We start from the raw sequence: 19,497 nt of genomic DNA on the forward strand, positions 1-19,497 counted from the left end.
AAGCTCAATACCATCCGTCAGAACAAGGCCAGGGACTGACTGTGGAACACACCATCAATTGCTCATATGCAAGACAAAGCTGAAGCTGAAGAAAATTAGAGCAAGTCCTCGAGAGCCAAAGTGTGATCTTGAGTACATTTCACCCGGATTAATTGACCATCTCAAGAATAGATTTGATGCATTGAACACTTATGACCGAAGACCAGATGAGTTGTGGAATGACATAAAGAATATCACACATGAAGAAAGCAAGAGGTCATTAAAAAGACAGGAAAGGAAGAAAAGACCAAACTCGCTCTTGAACATACAGTAGCTAAAGTGAAAGGAAGAAATGATGAAGTAAAAGAGCTGAATGGAAGATTTCAAAGGGTGGCTTGAGAAGACAAAGTAAATTATGATGACAAGTACAAAGACCTGGAGACAGAAAACCAAAAGGGAAGAACATGTTCAGCATTTCTCAAGCTGAAAGAACTGAAGAAAACATTCAAGCCTCAAGTTGCAATACTGAAGGATTCTACAGAGAGAATATTAAATGATGTAGGAAACATCAAAAGAAGATGGAAGGAATATACGAAGTCACTATATCAAAAAGAACTGGTTGATGTTCAACCATTTCAGGAGCTGGCATATGATCAAGAACTGATGGTACTGAAGGACGAAGTCCAAGGTGCACTGAAGGCATTGACAAAAAACAAGGCTCCAGGAATTGACAGAATACAAATTAAGATGTTTCAACAAATGGATGCAGCACTGGAGGTGCTCACTCATCTTTGCCAAGAAATTTGGAAGACAGCTACCTGGCCAATCAACTGGAAGAGATCCTGTGTTTGTACCGATTCTAAAGAAGGATGATCCAACAGAACGTGGAAATTACTGAACAATATCAGTAATATTGCACACAAGTAAAATTTTGCTGAAGATCATTCAAAAGGGGCTGCAGCAGTACATTGACAGGAAACTGCCAGAAATTCAAGCCGGATTTAGAAGAGGATGTGGAACAAGGGATATCACTGCTGCTGTCAGATGGTTCCTGGCTGAAAGCAGAGAATACCAGAAGGATGTTTGCCTGCGTTTTATTGACAATATAAAGGTATTCTACTGTGTGAATCATGATAAATTATGGATAACATTGCAAAGAATGGGAATTCCAGAACACTTAATTGTGCTCATGAGGAACCTGTACAAAGATCAAGAGGTAGTCACTTGAACAGAACAAGGGGATGCTGCAAGGTTTAAAGTCAGTAAAGGTGTGCATCAGGATTGTATCCTTTCACCTTACTTATTCAATGTATATGCTGAGCAGATAATCTGAGAAACTGGACTATATAAAAAACAGGACATCAGGACTGGAGGAAGACTCATTAACAACCTGTGTTATTCAGATGACACAATCTTGCTTGCTGAAAGTGAAGACGGCTTGAAGCACTTACGGATGAAGATCAAAGACCACAGCCTTCGGTATGGATTACACCTCAACATAAAGAAAGGAAAATCCTCACAACTGGACCAATAAGCAACATTATGATAAACGGAGGAAATACTGAAGTTGTCGAGGATTTCATTTTACTTGGATCCACAATCAATGCCTGTGGAAGTGGCAATCAAGAAATGAAACGAAGTATTGCATTGGGCAAATCTGCTGCAAAAGGCCTCTTTAAAGTGCTAAAAAGCAAAGATGTCACTTTGGTGTTTTCAATTGCCTCATATGCATATGCCAGCTGGACAATGAATAAGGAAGAATAATTGATAACTTTGAATTATGGTGTTGGTGAAGAATATATACCATGGAATGCCAGAAGAATGAACAAATCTGTCTTGGAAGAAGTACAGCCAGAACGCTCATCAGAAGCAAGGATGGCGAGACTTTGTCTCACACACTTGGATATGTTATCAGGAGGGACCAGTCTCTGGAGGAGGACATCATGCTTGGTAAAGTATAGGGTCAGTGAAAAAGAGGAACACCCTCAACGAGACTGATTTACACAGTGGCTTCAACAATGGACTCAAGGATAATAATTTTGAGGATGGTGCAGGACCGGCCAGTGTTTTGTTCTGTTGTACACAGGGTTGACTCGATGGCACCTAACAAAACAACATATTTTTACAATCAGATGGGTTTGAATCTGACATTGCTACTTATTGTAAGGCTGGCAAAATTATTAAGTCTTTTGCCTCAATTTTGGTCTAAATCGGCTAGCTTATCTTAAGGGAGTATGGTATATTTTTGTACTAGACTTCACTTTAGATAGTTATCACTTCCTCAGCCCTTTTAAGTCTGTTAGAAGCCCCCTATCTCCCCACCCCCAAGTACAACCATATCACTGAGCAATGATCCTGTCATAACACTGTTATGTTACTTGCTGTTTGTTCCATACTTTGCCAAAGGTTTTATGGTCACCTCTATATCCTCTGCACTTAGCACTAGTACCATCTATAGATGATAAACTAGTTGCCATCCAGTTGATTCTGACTCATGGTGACCTCGTGTGTGTCAGAGTAGAGCTGTGCTCCGCAGGGTTTTCAATATCTATTTTTTGGAAGTCAGTTGCCAGGCCTTTTCTTTCAGTGCACCTCTGGGTGGAATCAAACCTCCAACTTTTTGGTTAGCAGCTGAATGTGTTAATCGTTTGTACCACCCAGGTACTCCCTATAGATGGTAGGCCTCACCAGAAGTGTTTTTAAAAAGAATGCTATTTATTCTCATATATCCAAGTTTTCCAAGCAACTTTCCACTTCAAGGAATGTTCCTCTTTCTGGAATACTCTTTTTTCTCTCTTCTCTTAAGTAATTTCTAATCAAACTTCAGGTCTGAATTTAACTTATATTTAAGCGAGAGATCTTTTTTTGTATCCCTCCAAATAGGTTAAATCCCACTTATATGCTCTCAGAACACACTTGTATTTTCAGTTCAAAGCACTTACTACAATTTTAATGAATAACTGTTTAAAATCTCCCTCCTTGCTAGACTTCCTTACAGAAGGCAAAAAAAAAAAAAGGTCTGTTTATTGTTGTATTTGTTATGCCTAGATAGTATAAGCTAAAAATAGCTATTATGGACGCTCAATAAATTTTGAATGAATAATCCTTTTCAATTCTGTTTCTATTGGTGCTGTGAACACCAAGTTCAATAGCACAAGACGCACCGCTTGGTGGCTCCCTATTATCGCCAACAATAAGCATTCCTTTGCCTCACCGCACTGTATCTGACCATGCTTGTTTCGGCAAGTGACAGGTACAGGTCCCAACCGGCTCTGCTGATGACATTTAGGTTAGGGATGGCCGGCCCCCGAGAATTCTGCATCGGCTTGACGGGAAACTACAATCTTAAGAGCAAGTCCTCAAGGCTACGACCAGGACAGGGCCGGCACTTCCCAACCTCACTGACAGCATTCAGAGCTCGCTGATCTCCAGTGTCTCGAAAAGTGCTACTTTTGGCAAGTAAATCTGCTGGGATGTGGTTTCCTTGGTTCCTAGACTTCTGTGCACCTTCTGGTTATCCAGATAAACCTTGCACCTCATTGGATGGTTATAGCTCAGGATTGCCTTTGGCGTCCCGTACACTTCTCAGGGATGTGAAATGGGTCCCTCAGACAAATACCAAGTCTGGAGATGAAACGGGAGAACTCAAGTGGCAGGCTTGCATGGCGAATAAACATCGTTTACCCCGGTAGCACCAAGAAATAGGAACCACACTGATGCTTCCTTCCCTCCTCCGCAGCTGCACAAAACCTGGACCGCCCCTCGGGGTTGGTCGCCGGGCTCCTCAGGGGCAACGGCCACATCCACCGTGGAGGGTTTCTCACTCCCAACTACGCAGACCCCAGACAACCTTCGCAAGGCCGTAAGGATCTTACCCTCCCCGTCGACATCGCACCCACTCCCTGCCCGAGCCCTGTCACCTTGGCCGCTTGACTCATGGTTCTCCTCGCTGTTGCAACCACCTCCTAAGCGGTCGAGTCGCCCCGCCTCTCAGCAACCAATCACTGCCGGGCAATGACTGTCCAACTTCCCGTAGCTACGCTCCTAAGGCTCCGCAACCAATCATCACGCAGCATCTTCTTCGTAGCCCCGCCTTCCTTGGAAGGGCGGGGGAGAGGTGTTTGCTAAGCGTGTGGTAACTGGTAAAACCGCGAGAGGCTGCGTAGCCCAATTACGTACTAGACAGAGAAGAGCGGAAACCGCCTCGATACCATGTTCGTGAGGGGCAGAATCGCTTCCGGTCTCTTAGAGTCGCCCTCGGAGAGTGGTTTGGGTTTTAACGGATTCATTCGGCACTTATATGTCATTACTTCTTGTTTGGGCTTTGGAGTCGTTTATTACAGCGCTCTTATGTTAACAGTTCCCAGTTGTGATTGTCTTTTTGGGAACGTGCATAAAAAAGAACCATGTCCTAACAACTGCAGCCGACTTTGGAACGCTGACTCCTAAAAGCGCCATTTGTAGATCGTTTCTTTTAATCCACTAAGAAGGTGAGGATAAGTTATTTGCCCGAGATCACACGGCTGTAAATGTGGGTCTGGTATACCAATGTTTTATGTCTGACCCCGAAGCCTAGTCTAAACATCCTGCCTCCTCTACTTGCCGTGCTCCTTGGTTTTGCTGGTAAATGAAGAGGTCTGAAATGGATGATATTGGTGGTATCATGTTTAATCGTAAACAATCATAAAACAAGTGCGTCTTAATATCTGCCCTTGCAAGCATCAAGAAAATTCTCAAACTTTTCCCCATTGCACAATTGTTGGTTGCTTTCTCTACCCCCACAGCCTTTCGGATTACTTTTTAGATAAAATTTACTCTTTATTGAGAATGAAGGGTTTGGGCTGATGAATCGCCAAGGCCCATGTTAAAGAATATTGCCAAGTCATCATGACCCAGCAAAATAATAGCTGACTCTTTATTACGATGCATTCGGTTCAAGCAGTGAAACCAACCTTACTGGTATTGTCCTTTTTCCAGGAAAAAATAAATTCTATTTGTGATGTTGCATTGTAGTGCCTTCTGAATGCTAAAAAATGATTAGAAGATGCTTATTTTCATTTACCGTTTAGGAGGATAACCCAATTTCTTGAAAATTGGTAATTCATCGTGATAATTTCTGGCAACTAGGGTCCTGTATTCACGTAACCAAAACCTCTCATCTGCCAGTATTTGAAAATACAGTTCCCATAATGCCAAGAGTACCAAGTCCTGAGGCTTCTCTTCTCTTAGATAAATATACGGTTCCTTCAGCTGTTCCACAAATGAGTTGGCTCTTTACTGTCCTGATTGTTCTAAGAAAATGTCCTGGTTTGTCTGAATGTCAAAGTGTGGGACCCAGAACCGAACAGAAAATTCCAACGTGTTCATTATGTAAGTTCTTGGAGCTCTATGGTAGGCGGAACTTCCCAAAGAAGTTCATGTCTAATTCCAAAAGTGTCCGAATAGGTTACCTTATATGGCAAAGGAGACATTGAAGATGTGCTTAAGGATTCTGAGATGGGAAGAGTAGCGTGACTTAGCCAGGTGGGCCCAATGTAATTACAAGGATCATTGTAAGTGGAAGAAGGAAGCAGAATCGAGGAGAGGTTTGAAGATGCTATGTTGCTGACTTTGAAGAAGTCAAGCCAAGGAAGGCAGGTGGCCTTTAAAAGCTGGAAAAGGCAAAAGAATGAATTCTTCCCTAGAGCCTCCAGAAGGAATACAGCCCAGCTGACACCTTCCTTGACTTTAGTTAAAAAAAAAAAAAATCCAATTCAAACATCTGCCCTCCAAAATGCTGTCTGCATTCCTTGGGTCACAGCCCCTTCCATCTTCAAAGTCAGCAAGGTAGGATCTTCAAACGTCTTGACTCTCACTCTCCTGCTTCACTTCCCTCTCTTGTGATGACACTGGGCCCAACTGGATAATCTAGGATAACCTCCGCATCTCAAGTCCCCTTTGCCATGTAAAGTAACATATTTATAGGTTCCAGGGATTTGGGCACGGACATCTCTGGGGCGCCGTTATTCTGTCTACCACGCCCAATATGAGTGAAGCCAGTCAATAAGGCGGAAATTGAAGGCAAAGAGGTAGGAGAGGCAGCCATGGGCCTGATCACATAGGATCCTATGAGGATTTTGGATTTTATTCTGAATGGGATGGAATGTCTTAGAAGTATTACCAGCAGGAGAATGATACCAGGATTTATAAAGACCATGTTGCTCCCGCATGGTAATTTGACTATAGTGCAAGTGGAGAGGCCCGATAGGAGGCTATTGAAGTACTCTAGGCAAGAGATAGTAGCTTGGATTAGGGTAGTGGGGTAGAGAAGGTAAGAAGAGGTAAGAGGAAAACCAGGAGGGTGAAGATTATTGCCGACAGGAGCGAATGGTCAACTGCGCCAAATAATGCAGAAAGGTACTGTATGATCAGAACTGGGGTTGCCCCTAGGATTTTGTATAAGTGCAGGCCCACAGTGACCTTGACAAGAGGGTAATGGGTTTGAAAAAGAAAGATGAGAAAGTGAACACAATATAAACTCTTTAAGATAGCAGAGATATGGAGGAGGGTGTGTGGTTAAGGAAAGTTGTTTAAGGTGGGGCGTATTACATTCTTTTGATTGTTGCTGGGAATAATTATTTCTAGAACAGTCGTTTTCAAATTTGAATCGGAAGCATTTGCGGAGGTTTACAAACTACCAATGTCTAGGTCCCACAACCAGAGATGCCGATTTAATTGATCTGGTGTGCGGCCAGGGTCTCGGGGATTTTTCAAAGCTCCCCAAGTGATTTTAACGTGCAGTCAGGGTTGACAACCACTGCTAGAAAAAAAGTGACGCAAGAAGGAGCCAAGACCTTAGGTAGCCGAGTAGTGAAACACTGCTGCAAAAATCAAAACAGACGATTCTATTGCTCCCCTAGTCCCAGAGAAGTAGTGGGGTGTCTCAGCCAACAAACCTGACCAACACACTTCGATTATTAAATCTTTTCAGTACAGCATTCAGCTTTACCTACAACACTCCGTAAGATACGTGAAAAAGTGCTTACACCAGGAACTCCACTCCCCGGAGAGTTATACACAGCAGGAGACAGAAAAAGAGAGATGGAAGGACGGAGGGAGAAAAGAAGGGTGAGAAATGAAGAATGGAGGGAGGGAAGGAAGAAGGAAGAAATGAAGAAATTAAAGAATGGAAAAAAAGTCTCTGAGGCTCTTCGACCCTTGGATGGAGAACCTCCTCCAAACCGGGTCGCTACAGGCAGTTCCCCGGGGACTCCCGCGCCCCCGCGGCAGCTGCAGCTCAAGTCTCCAGTGCGCACGCGCACGGCCAGCTCGGGCGCGCGAGCAGCGGTCCTCGCGCAGGCTTGGCCGCGCTGCCGTCCCTCTCCCGCTCGCCTTGCTCTTTCCTCCTCCGGAGCTTCTCCCGGAGCCGCGGCGCAGGAGGGAGACCGAGATGGCAGATGAGATCGCCAAAGCTCAGGTCGCTCGGCCTGGTGGCGACACAATCTTCGGGAAAATCATCCGCAAGGAAATCCCAGCCAAAATCATTTTTGAGGATGACCGGGTAGGCACCGGGCGCCGCCTGGCTCGTGGGCTGAGGAGGGAGCAGCCGCCCATGGACACGCGGATTTCCCGCGGAGGGAAGAGGAGGCTTGGGCGGCGCCGCCCGGAAGGGAAGGGACCCGGCCGCCCGGGCCAAGGACCCGCATGGCCTCTGTCGCGGATCCCGCGCCAGCGGGCAGGGCCGCGGCCGCTCGGAGGCGGCCTGCCGGCGCGTGCCGGAGCTCCGGTTACTCGTTATCAGCCCGGGCGCGGGCCAGGCCGCCGCCCGGCCGCCCGCGGTGCGCCGCGGGGCCTGGGCGCGTGTGGGGGGCGCGCCGAGTCCTCGGCGTGGCCGCCCGCCCGCTGCACGGCTGCCTCGGACCTCGCCTGTGTGAGGAATCTCGCAATCTCGCCAGCTCTCTCCCTGATAGGGAGAAACCCTATCCGGCCCTGACTCGGGCCCAATCTCCGCGATCTCCCGCGCACAGCCGGCCAGCCAGGGGCGTTCCCGGGTGCCTGGCCTCGCCGCGCAGCTCTCTAGGGCTGCGGGCCCGGGCCGCGCTGGACGCCTTGGAGCTGGGCGGCGAACCGGCCCGCAGGCCGCTTCCGCGCGGTTTGGCAAGCACCCCTCCCGGCTCGGGCCGCGGACTCCGGAGATAGGAGTGGGCCCGCGTCTGGGATTTGCCTTCTTTTGGCCTCTCCCACTGAACATTTTCCACGTATAGACAGTTGAATGGTTTCTTTTATTTTCCACAGGAAGCAATTCTATGCTGAACAGTTGCCATTGAGTCGACTCTGACTCGTAGGTTTTGTTGACTTCATTATAGGTGAAATTTTGATTTAGAAAGGCCGAGTCAACGTGACTTTGAGACGTCCTATGCAAAGTATTTAGTGGACGGTTGTGTTTATGGGTTTGGATTTTAGATAAAGTGGGGCAGGAGGTTGGCTGGTTTAGATATAAACGCTTTGTAAACTTCCTGTTAATTTAAATTTAAGAAATACGGAATATCAAAGAAACATCATTTTATGCTATACTGGATTCAAAATGTATCTACAATTTATTTTCTTAGAGGTAAATTTGGTTTAAATGCCTTATTTGGTACTATTTGGGGGAAAATTGTTTTAGGAAAAGCATATTTAAAAAAAAATTTGCTACTGCCTTTTACAAATGATCGTTGAAATATTGAGTTTTGAACCCCCAAATCCAACAGTTTAATTAACATCATGAAACAATCTAAATGATACAGCATTTTAAAAATTTTTAATTGTGCTTTAAGTGACAGTTTACAAATCAAGTCAGCCTCTCATACAAGAATTTCTCTCAAGACAGCACATTCCTTCTCTCCACCTTCTATTTTCATGTCCATTCAGCCAGCTTCTGCCCCCTCTGCCTTCTCATCCCCCCTCCAGACAGGAGCTGCCCACATAGAATGATACAGCATTTTTTATGGAGTACCAAATAAAATTACTTCTGAGACAGATAAGCGTGGATGGGCTCTCTTGGGCAGCTTCCACCTTCAGAGGAGAACAAGAGATATAAAAACATTCATGTAATATATTCGTTTATGGATACCTCTTGTGTGGTAATTTGTCTAAATGCTACTCACCCTCCTCAGTTCTACAAAAGAGAATAGGTATATTTCTTAAATAGTTAAATAAAGTGGGAAGAATAGGTACTGATCAAATATCAGCCAAATATGTAATTACAAAACTGATTGAAGCTGTAAAGGAAAAACACAGGAAACTGCACAACAGGTGCTTCTGACCTGAGGAAGAAGGGTGATATGGGACAGGGAGTAATCCAAGGTTTCCTTCAGACACAATCTATATGAGAGCTGAGGAATGAATAGCAGTTTAAGTTAGACATAAGTTGATGTTACCGGAGAGGGGATAATTGCAGTAGAGGGAACCGCATTTGAAAAAGCTCTGAGTATGGAGAGATAATGGACAGTGTGACTTTAATGTAAAGAGTTGCATGAGTTGAGACTGGAAAGGTAGGAAACTAGTTGGCTAGTTTCTACTTATCCCTTGGATCTCGACTTAAATGTCACTAAATCTTTTTTTTTTTGTTATTATCTTACAGTTTCACCCTTTTTCTTTGTAACATGTATGACCTTTGATGATTATATCTTTATTTAAAATTGATCTTCTCACTAGACTGTAAGTTCCATGAAAAGGACCCTGGGACCTTGTGTGTTTTATATTAATTCTTTTCTTAGCAGCTAGTACAGTGCTATGCATGTGGTTAAACCAAAAACCAAACCCATCGTCGAGTCAGTTCCAACTCATAGTGACTGTATAGGACAGAGTGGAACTGCCCCATAGGGTTTCCAAGGAGCAACTGGTGGATTCAAAGTGCTGACCTTTTGGTTAGCAGGTGTGCTTTTAACCACTGCACCACCAGGGCCTCTGTGTGTGGTTAGTGCTCTTTAAATACTCTGAAATTATGTTAAGTTTAGCTTACCAAATGATAAACTAAAACTTGGATATTTTCTTTTCTTTAGTGTCTCGCTTTTCATGACATCTCCCCTCAAGCACCAACACATTTTCTGGTGATACCTAAGAAACATATTTCCCAGATTTCTGTAGCAGAAGATGATGATGAAAGTGTAAGTAAATTTATTAACACAAATTTGTCTATTATCTTGCTTTTTAAATTAGGAGACTAAATTTTGTTCCACAGCGATAGACATTTTCATCTTGCTAGAGCTATTACTAAGGAAAACCAGGAAAACCATTAGGGCTTAAATATAATGTATAAATAGTTTGAATTTCATGAAACATATATTTAGAAATAAAATACATTTTATTGGTGTGCTGTAAGACAAGGAATTGGTATGCTGTGTCATTAGATCTGAGAAAAAAGAAAAATTCAAACTTTTGAAATTCTGGTAATGAAAATGATGTTTAAAGGTGATTTGTGCAGATACATCGGAGGCATACACTAAAAGGAAAGTCACAAATATATGAAAGCCAAGATCAAATAAACTATGTTTATCTAAAATAGGTATACAAAGTCCATGTATATAACTCACAATGAACACTCCAAATACTTGTGCTTAGTGAGTCCAAAAGTTTGGTTACTGAATCTACAAATTATAGCAGGGGTTGGCAATCTATGGTCTGTGGGCCATCTGGCTAGCTGTAAATTTTATTGGGACACAGCTACTTTCATTTTTTAAATTATTATCTCCTAATAGCATTGTTAATTTTGACAGAGGCCATATGGCCTGCAAGTCTCAAATATTGAGTATTTGGTCCTTTACAGAAAAAGTTTGCTGACTGCTAGCTTAAGTAGCAGCCCGGGAACAGAAAGAGGTAATCAGGAAGTATCACTTTGCTCTGTAGAAGAAATTAGAAAATCTGTGAAACAAAGATATAACTTGAAAAGCACAGCAGTCCTGGTACCACATAATACGTGGTCGGATGGGCTTTAAAAATATCTCAGATTCTGTCAGGCTAGCATAGTACTGTAATTTTCATAGTTTTAACCCTGAGTGGTCAAGAATAAGGAAATTATTTTGAATAAACTGTTTTAAGAAGACAGAGTTGTATCCACAATTTGTATAAATTTCTACCAGCTTAACTCTGTAGAAAATATTCATTCATTATTGCTATTTCCATGAGGATTTATAGTATTTGTTTACCTAGATTAGAGGTTTTCAGATTTCTGTAGTGTTTTCCAAAGGAAACCTTACAAGGTGCCTGAGTTTCACAGGCTATTTTAATCTTCATTATAAGATTAAATGGTATTTGTAAAATTTTATGGAAGCAGCTTTTTTGAGACCCAGTTACAGATTGCTGACTTATGTAAATGAGAGGAATTATAGATAGGGCTACTTCTGTCATCTTCTATGCCAGAGAATCAAAATTTTAGAATTGTTACATAGGCAAGTGATGGCATAGATTTAAAAATATACATAGAAGAGTGATGACCGTTGTAAACATTTGTTTCTTTAAACTGTGTGTTCTTACATTCTTAATTTTCATTATGAATTAATTTATTGGTACTAACATCTGTATATTTTATTACAATACCATTATCCTTTAAGATTGAGCATAGAAAAGTGAGAGAAGATGCCCTGTTACTCTAATAAAAAAAACTGAAGATGCTTCCGTAGTCTAAGGTGGTGGTGGTATTTGAACAGTATTTTTTTTTCCCCAAACTTTTATGAAACTGCTAATTTAAGTAGCATAAAGGTGTGTTTGGTATAATTTAAGGTAGTAGTACCTTAAAACAATTGCCAAAGAGAAGTTTAGGTGGTTTTTCTAGTATCAATGTTTGTTCATTTTCCTTTGCCTTGGGAAGTTCTGTGAGATCCCTTTACTGTGTAAGGTGTTTTAGAGCCAAAAACTTGGGGATGGTTTCTCACAAGGACTAGATTGTGTTTGGATTCTTTCAAAGCAGGGAAATAAAAATTTCAGGACACCAAGAGACACATGGGTTGAAGTATTTCACTTTCGTTTCTCTTAATAAAAGCAGTGACCAAACATTATTCACCTATTACTCTCCTTGCTTTCAGCCCTCTGTCTAAAGGAGGGCATCTTCAGTATCCTGAATGATCTGAGGCCCCACATACGGCATTATTCCTTTGGTGATTGTGGGCGGACAAAGAAAGAAGGGTTGCCTTAAACCTTTGCTAGTTCAACTAGGCCACTGTCCCATCAAAGGGAAAGGAAATTGTGATCCTTTTTCTTCTCTACAAGGTAGAAATTGGGAGTCTATGATTAAATTCATTCCAGTTTCCTTTTGCTTTATCTTAAGCATAAGGACAAGTTTCTCCCTAAACTGCTGGAGACTTAAATATCAAAAGAGTACAGGACTACTAAACAAAAAGGTTCTAATCAAGGGATTAGGAGGTATTGCTTATTTTCCTTGAATGCGGAAATGCAACTGTCTTTGAGGAAAGGCCTGTCTTAACTTAGGCACAATGGTCACTATTTGTTCATTTGTTTTCATAAAGGAAAAGTACTATTAACAGACATGTTAAGGAATTCTAGTGCTTTCCCCAAAGATCCTTCCCATTTACCCCTTGAGTTGAGTAATTGGAACAATTAGGATAGGTTTTTTTTTTTTAAATAGCTTTATTGTGCTGTACTTCACATACTATATAAATCACCCATTTAAAGTGTACAATACAGAGGTTTTTAGTATGTTCATAGAGTCATGCAACCATCGCCACAGCCGATTTTAGAATATTTTCATCACCTCCAAATGGAAACCCATACCCATTGACAAAAAAACTAAAACCAAACCCACTGCCATTGAGTAGATTCTGACTCATAGCAGCCCTGAAGGACAGAATAGAACCGCCCCATAGTGTTTCCAAGGAGCAGCTGGTGGATTAGAACTGTCAACCTTTTGATTTGCAGCCATAGCTCTTAACCAGTATGCCACCTCCCTCCCATAAAGCCCTTCCCTTCCAAGCTCTAGGCAACCACCAGTCTACTTTCTGTCTCAATAGATTTGCCTGTTCTGCGTGTTTCATATAAACAAAATCATACAGTCTGATCTTTTGTGACTGTTTCTTTCATTTATTGCAAAGTTTTCAAGGCTTGTGATACCATGTATCAATTACATGTTGGCTCCTGACCTGTGACTTCATTCTTTTTTATGGCTGAATGATACTCTACTAAATACCACATTTATTCATCAGTGGATGGACATTTGGGTTGTTTCTACTTTTTGGTTATTGTGAAAAAATACTGCTATGAACATTTGTACAAGTTTTTATGTGGATGCATTTTTTCATTTCTTTGCGTATGTACCTAGGAGTAGAATTGCTGGGTCATACAGTGACTCTTATGTGTAACATTTTGGGGAACTGTCAGAGTGTTTTCCAAAGCAGTTGTACCATTTTACAGTCCCACCGGCAATGTATGAAGGTACCAGTTTTTCTGCATTTTGGCCAACAGTCGTTATTATCTCTGACTGTAGCCATTTTAGTGTGTGTGAAGTGATATGTCATTGCAGTTTGGATGTGCATTTCCCGGTTTTTGGGTTAATGGCTAAGGATAGGTAGACTTTTAAGGTACAACATACTGTTCTTTCAAGGCAAAATAAGTCACAGTTCCCAAACTGATCAGTAATTTGGCCTTGTATTGATTTTCTATATTATGTCAAATAAGATCAAACATTTTAGTTTGATCCAGATTGATATAATCTGTGAATTTAGGAGAGTCCCAGTTTATTCAGTCTGTCTCGCCAAGGATATGCCTCTCTTCTTAATTTTAATTCAAATAGTATGTGCTTAATTTGCTATCTGTATCCTAGTATACAGAGTCCCTGGGTGGTGTAAATGTATACAGTGGCCCATCTACATTGATAGCATTATTAGCACACGATTTCTCCTATCAGCTGTGCATTCTCAGTCACTGGAAGGGTGATCCAGTGTGGCATTACTGCTAGATAAATAAAAGGGGTGGAGACATCCCAATTTACCTTAGAAAAGTCAGTACATATTTAATTTGACCCAGTTGCCTTTATAAGGAGTTAAGGCTTGCCATTCTCTTGGCAGATAGATCAAAGTGCATTTTAGCCAGGCCCTGGCACACCAGTGAGAGAGTTGATCCTAATGAAATAGGATCATGATTCTGGTCTCAAACAGGGTTAGGGGAATTATGCTATCAAAGATATCAGTTAGAGACCTCTTAATTTTAAATGACTTTTATATATTTTCAATGTCCCCGTTTAGCTACATATTGAACGTTCGTCATACCCTCTTAATCCCGATTGAGTAAATTACACAACTCTTTCTACTTCCTGTCCTTATAATTTTGCAAATAGCGATTCAGTGTTCCTTATTAGCATTGATCTGGCTTCCTACCTGTTGGATATGACCTTTATCCCTGTGGTCTAAACTTAATCATTTATTCCTTAGTCTGGACTCAGTCATCTATACCTGTTACTTAGGCTGATGGGTATTACAGCTTCATAATGACATTGACTCTGGAGAAAGTTACATGACCTTAGAGAATTAGAGTTAATGAGGCGCCTGACCTGAGACTTAAGGAGCTCATTCCATAATGGCACTTGAGGGTGATGGGCAAGATGGAAAGTCTGTTTTATATAAAGTTTCTCTCAGTTCCAGTTGCTGTCGAGTTAGCTCCAACTCATGGTGACCCCATGTGTGTCAGAGTAGAACTGTGTTCCACAGGGTTTTCAGTGGCAGATTTTTTGGAAATAGATGGTTAGACCTTTCTTGTCAATTCTTTATTAAAAGACTATTGATAACCTAAGTAAATAGATAGATATACTATTTTCATGGATTAGAAGACTAAATTTCATGAATATATCATTTTCCTCAGTTTGAGCTATAGATTCAGTTAAAATAAAAATTTTGGAACTTGACAAGCTGATTCCAAAGTATAGGTGGAAAGTGGAAAAGTTCAGCAATAGTAAAAAAGCCTCTTGAAGAACAAGGTAGAGGACTTGCCCTAACAGTTGCATGTTACAGCAGCAGTAATTAAAAAACAGAGTGGTATCAGTTCAGAGATAAATGGAACTTTGGAATGAAATAGAGAGTCCAGAAACAGACCCTTATGTCTGTGAACCTTCGGTGTTTAACAGTCATGTTCCAGATCAGTAAGGAAAGGAAGTGTTTGTTTGCTTCTTTGGTTTTGATAAATTTTATAATGCAAAATTTCAAACATGGAGAAGTAGGGAGAATAGCAAGTACAGTATAATGAAGCCTCAGATACATGTCAACTAATGCCAACAATTGTCAATTTATCAGTCCCATATCTCTCCTCTCCCCCTAATTTTTTTGAAGCAAATGCCAGAAATGTCATTTTAGGGTGGATTTTTCTAATAAACAATGCTGGGATATCATATCAAAAAATGAAATTGGACCAAAACATCATATTTTCAGTTAAAGGAAGGTGTTTAGAAGCCAAAATTAGAGAATGCCTTCATGTCCTTGGGGTTAGGAAGGATTCCTTAACAAAAAAACTGAGGAAAGATACTTGTAATCTCTGAAGTTGGGGGAAAGGTGGAGAATAAATAGAGTCACTCAGGAGTCTTCTAGGGAATGATAATGTCCTATTTTTTGACTTGCTAGTAAAAAAAAAAAAAAAAGGCGTACAGAAACCCTGGTGGTGTAGTGATTAAGAGCTGCGGCTGCTAACTGAAAGGTGGGGCAGTTCTACTCTATCCTATAGGATCATATGAGTCAGAAATGACTTGATGGCAATGGGTTTGGTTTTTTTTTTTAGTAGGCATACATGTTTGTTTTATTATTCTTTAAATTGTGCTTTCATACATTTTTATATATGTGGTGTTTCACAATAAGTAAAAAATAAACCTGGAAATTAAAAAATGGATGTTTTGTGTCTTCAGTATTCTGTTTACTTGGGTGTGTCTTTTTAAGTGAGAAATTACTCCTGAAACTTTAGAAACTTCAGGCATTAATTTTTAACTCAGTGCATTTGCACAAATCATAGAGTTCAAAGGTTAGAGTGCTGAGTGGTAAAATACCACCTTATCTGGAATAACAGAAAGATTAAACCTTTAGAGTTTTAAAGTTTAACATTCATTGTAGTTGCACAAATTATGGTATTTTAAAGTCAGAGCCTCTCAGTCTAACGTTGAGCTTGCCTCTAGATAGAATGTTAATTTTTACCCAGTTAACTTTCTAAATTGGAGTTTTAAGGTCAGCTCTTTAACATAGAAGACACAGTTCTTTGCTGGGAAGGATTCACTGAACAACTTTAAAACTGTGTTAACCCTTAATTAAATTCGTGACGAACATGAACATTCCCAGATCTGTTATAGTTTTTGGGGACTTGCAGGACTCTGTGGCAAATATTGGTATCACTCCTGTTCATCCTGTTTCTGCTTTTTGACTCAGTCTACAGGTAGTTTGTCTCCATTTGCAAATGGAGCCTACTTGTGTGCTGCTAGCTTTTTTTTTTAAGTAAAGATAAAGGTGGAAGGGATGGAGAGAGAAAGAACATTAAACTACCTGTTCAATCTTTATGATTTCTTATGGTAAGAGAACAAAGGTGGGGGCTTGCCTCTCTTACAAACATTCTAACAAGCTCTCAGGAGAGGGAACTCCTCTGGTTCCTATGACAAGAAAAGAGGGAAGGAAGAGAGAATCTAAAGTTTCTATTTCCATTGTCATTATAAGCCCCAAAGGACCTTCATGGTGCAATGGTTAAGTGTTTGGCTGCTAAGCTGAAAGGTTGGTGCTTTGAACCCATCCAGCAGCTCTGTCGGAGAAAGACCTGGCAATCTCCTGTAAAGATTACAGCCTAGGAAACCCTATGGGGCAGCTCTGCTCAGTCACATTGGGTCTCAGTGAGTCAGAATCGACTCGATAGCCACTGACAACAATAATAATTCCCAGGATAGTGAACTCTGCTGTTCCTGCTGTACCGTCCTTTGTAGTCTGAAGCTTATGGATGCTTACCGACTCTAGTCAAAGCCGCAATTTGATTCTTATGATGGCAGTGAGATTTTTAAGATCACTAAAAAACAGAGGAAAGTTTATTTATTTATTTTAACACCTTTTATGTGCTACGAAATAGATACAACAGGGAAACACTATTTAGCAAACAATACTACCACACTGGTCAGCCTTCTACCTTCAGAAGGGTCTTGATTTCCAGAACCAGCTTTGCTTCATTGGTGTTTGGGGCAGTAGCAAAGAGGGAATACTGTACCTCGATAGGGAGGGTTTTTCTGGCTCAACTGGGATAGCCTTTTGACCAAAGAGATGACGTGAGACTTTGGAGTTTATTTTTCTGGAGCAAAAATTGTGGTTCTTTTGCCTGATTTTAAATATAAAGGTCAAGTTTCTCTTCAAATTAATACAAGCATCCATATCAAAAGAACAAGTAAACTAGATTCCTAAACAAGAAGGGTTCTAGGCAAAGATAAGTTGGTAATACTCATTTTTCCTCAATGTAGAAATGTGATAATATGTAGGAAAGGGCTCAGTAACCATCTATTAATGCTGTTGATTACATAGAAAAAAAAATATATGTATGTGTGTATATGTATATATATATATTTTATGTATGTATTCACACAGATACATATCTTTACCTATACGTGTTGTTTTGCCAGGGGGTACAGGCTTCAATGAAAAGTTTTCCTAATGCTCCTTGTCCACCACCTGTCTGTGTGTTGCTATGATGCTGGAAGCTGTGCCACCAGTATCTCAAATACGAGCAAGGTCACAGATGGTAGACAGGTTTCAGTGGCGCTTCCAGACCAAGACCGATTAGGAAAAAAGGCATGGTGATGTACTTCCAAAAATCAGCTAGTGAAAACCTTATGGATCACAACACATCGTCTGACTTGCTTGCTATGGACACATCCAGAAGGATCAATCGCTAGAAGTGGGCATTATGTTTAGTGAAGTAGAGGCCCAATGAGGGGGTGGGAGATGCTTGGAGAGATGGATCGGCACAGTAGCTGCAGTGATGAACTCACGTGCCAGTGATGATGAGGGCGATGCAGAAGTACCGGGCATCATTTCGTTTAGTTGTGCGTAAGGTTGCTGTGAGTTGGAGTTGGCTTGACAGCAGCTAGCAACAACAATGCTCCTTGTGGTAGATTGCATAATTGTTCATAAATTCTCACTACATTTTGTTTCTTTAGGGAAGTGCATTATACTTACTGCTCATTGAGGGCAGGCCTGGTCATATGACTTGATTTGGCCAATGAACAAATGCACGCATAAGTGGTATATGTCATTTTTGAGCAGAAACTTTAAGAGCCAGCATCTGCTTTACCATGTTCTCTTTTTCCACTGCCACCGTTACCATAAAGAGGCTGCTTGATCGGGCTGGGTCTCTAAGTGAAAAAGATGTAGAATACAAAGCAGCAACCAACCTATGATGAACACGTAATGAACACAACAATGTCTTTGTTGTAAGACAGATTTGGGGGTGGTTTGTTACCACCATGTAACCAAACCTGTCTTGACTTATATATTCCCTCATACCAAGAAAGCAAGATGTCTTGCTTTATTAAGGAAACTTAAATACCATTTGGAATATGATTTTAAAAATGTTATTTAATCAAGCAGCAGATTTTGTGTCTATTTTGTTTATTGAAATTGTTGTTAGTTAATAGGCTCCATTTAGCAGTGATTTAATATCTAATCTTAATGGGTTCTTAATATAATTTTTGCTGTATTAGGGTTAAAAGCGTTTTCACATATTTGCCCCTTTAAAGGGGTATGTTTCAACTTGGTGGTTTTTTAATTTAATGTTTTTCTTGGCAGTTTGTTGTTTAATGGCAGGAAGTTTTAAATTGCATATGCTTAAGAAACTTTTTTTTCTCTTACAGCTTCTGGGACATTTAATGATTGTTGGCAAGAAATGTGCTGCTGATCTGGGCCTGAGCAAGGGTTATCGAATGGTGGTGAATGAAGGTTCAGATGGGGGACAGTCTGTCTATCATGTTCATCTCCATGTTCTTGGAGGTCGGCAGATGAATTGGCCTCCTGGTTAAAAATGCTTTGGGGATAGTTTTCCCTTCTCTAGGCAGTGACCAGGTTTGCATGTTTGAATATGTTAAATGGAACATTTGTTTTTGCCTGTGTATGGAGGGATTAAGGAAATAATTTTAAAACCCATACATAATAAAAGACATTGTTGCATGGTTTACAGTCTCTGAATTCTGTATTTTGATTTGTTATTTTAAAAAAAGTATCTGTTGGAATTTTTTGGAGGGTGGGGCTCATAACTTGGGAAATTTCTTGTTTTTTCCCCCAGGGAGACTTCATTGTGACATTGTTATAATGCTGTGACTAGTCTATGGAGACAAATTTGGCTTTAGCTTTGAAATACCCTTTCAGGCTAAAATCATGAAATATTAGTCCAGGAGAAGATTTTCTAACCTAGTTCTCATTTTCTAAGAACGTAGGAGTATGTGATATGATTGATCCAGTGAGTCCAGAAACAATGTTTTGGGCCTAGCCTACATGTTTCCCCTGGACCGTTGGAGTAATTTGGAAGGGGTGAGCGTAGTGTCACAGAATCTTT

At 41.0% G+C, this 19,497-nt stretch overlaps 2 protein-coding genes across 6 annotated transcripts in view; one reads left to right on the forward strand and one right to left on the reverse strand.

Annotated features, from left to right (window-relative positions):
* Positions 1–7,328, reverse strand: part of LYRM7 (LYR motif containing 7) — a 40,476-nt gene extending 33,148 nt beyond the window's left edge. For 2 of the 5 annotated variants that reach the window (XM_064275534.1, XM_064275530.1), the window contains exon 1: positions 3,900–7,328. Coding sequence is in view for 1 of the 5 variants with exons in the window: in XM_064275536.1 (XP_064131606.1) it covers positions 3,900–3,917 (18 nt within the window). In the remaining 4 variants the exon portion in view is untranslated. The remainder of the gene's footprint in view (positions 1–3,899) is intronic. The other 3 variants (XM_064275549.1, XM_010590185.3, XM_064275536.1) reach the window with 3 other exon arrangements.
* HINT1 (histidine triad nucleotide binding protein 1) lies at positions 7,298–19,117 on the forward strand. The gene is made up of 3 exons (XM_064275515.1): positions 7,298–7,519; positions 10,002–10,106; positions 18,800–19,117. The coding sequence occupies exons 1-3, from the start codon at positions 7,409–7,411 to the stop codon at positions 18,962–18,964; spliced, it is 381 nt and encodes a 126-aa protein (XP_064131585.1). The 5' UTR covers positions 7,298–7,408; the 3' UTR covers positions 18,965–19,117.
* The last annotated feature ends 380 nt before the right edge of the window (positions 19,118–19,497 follow it).

Source organism: Loxodonta africana, chromosome 2 (assembly GCF_030014295.1).
Source record: "Loxodonta africana isolate mLoxAfr1 chromosome 2, mLoxAfr1.hap2, whole genome shotgun sequence".
Lineage (NCBI taxonomy): Eukaryota > Metazoa > Chordata > Mammalia > Proboscidea > Elephantidae > Loxodonta > Loxodonta africana.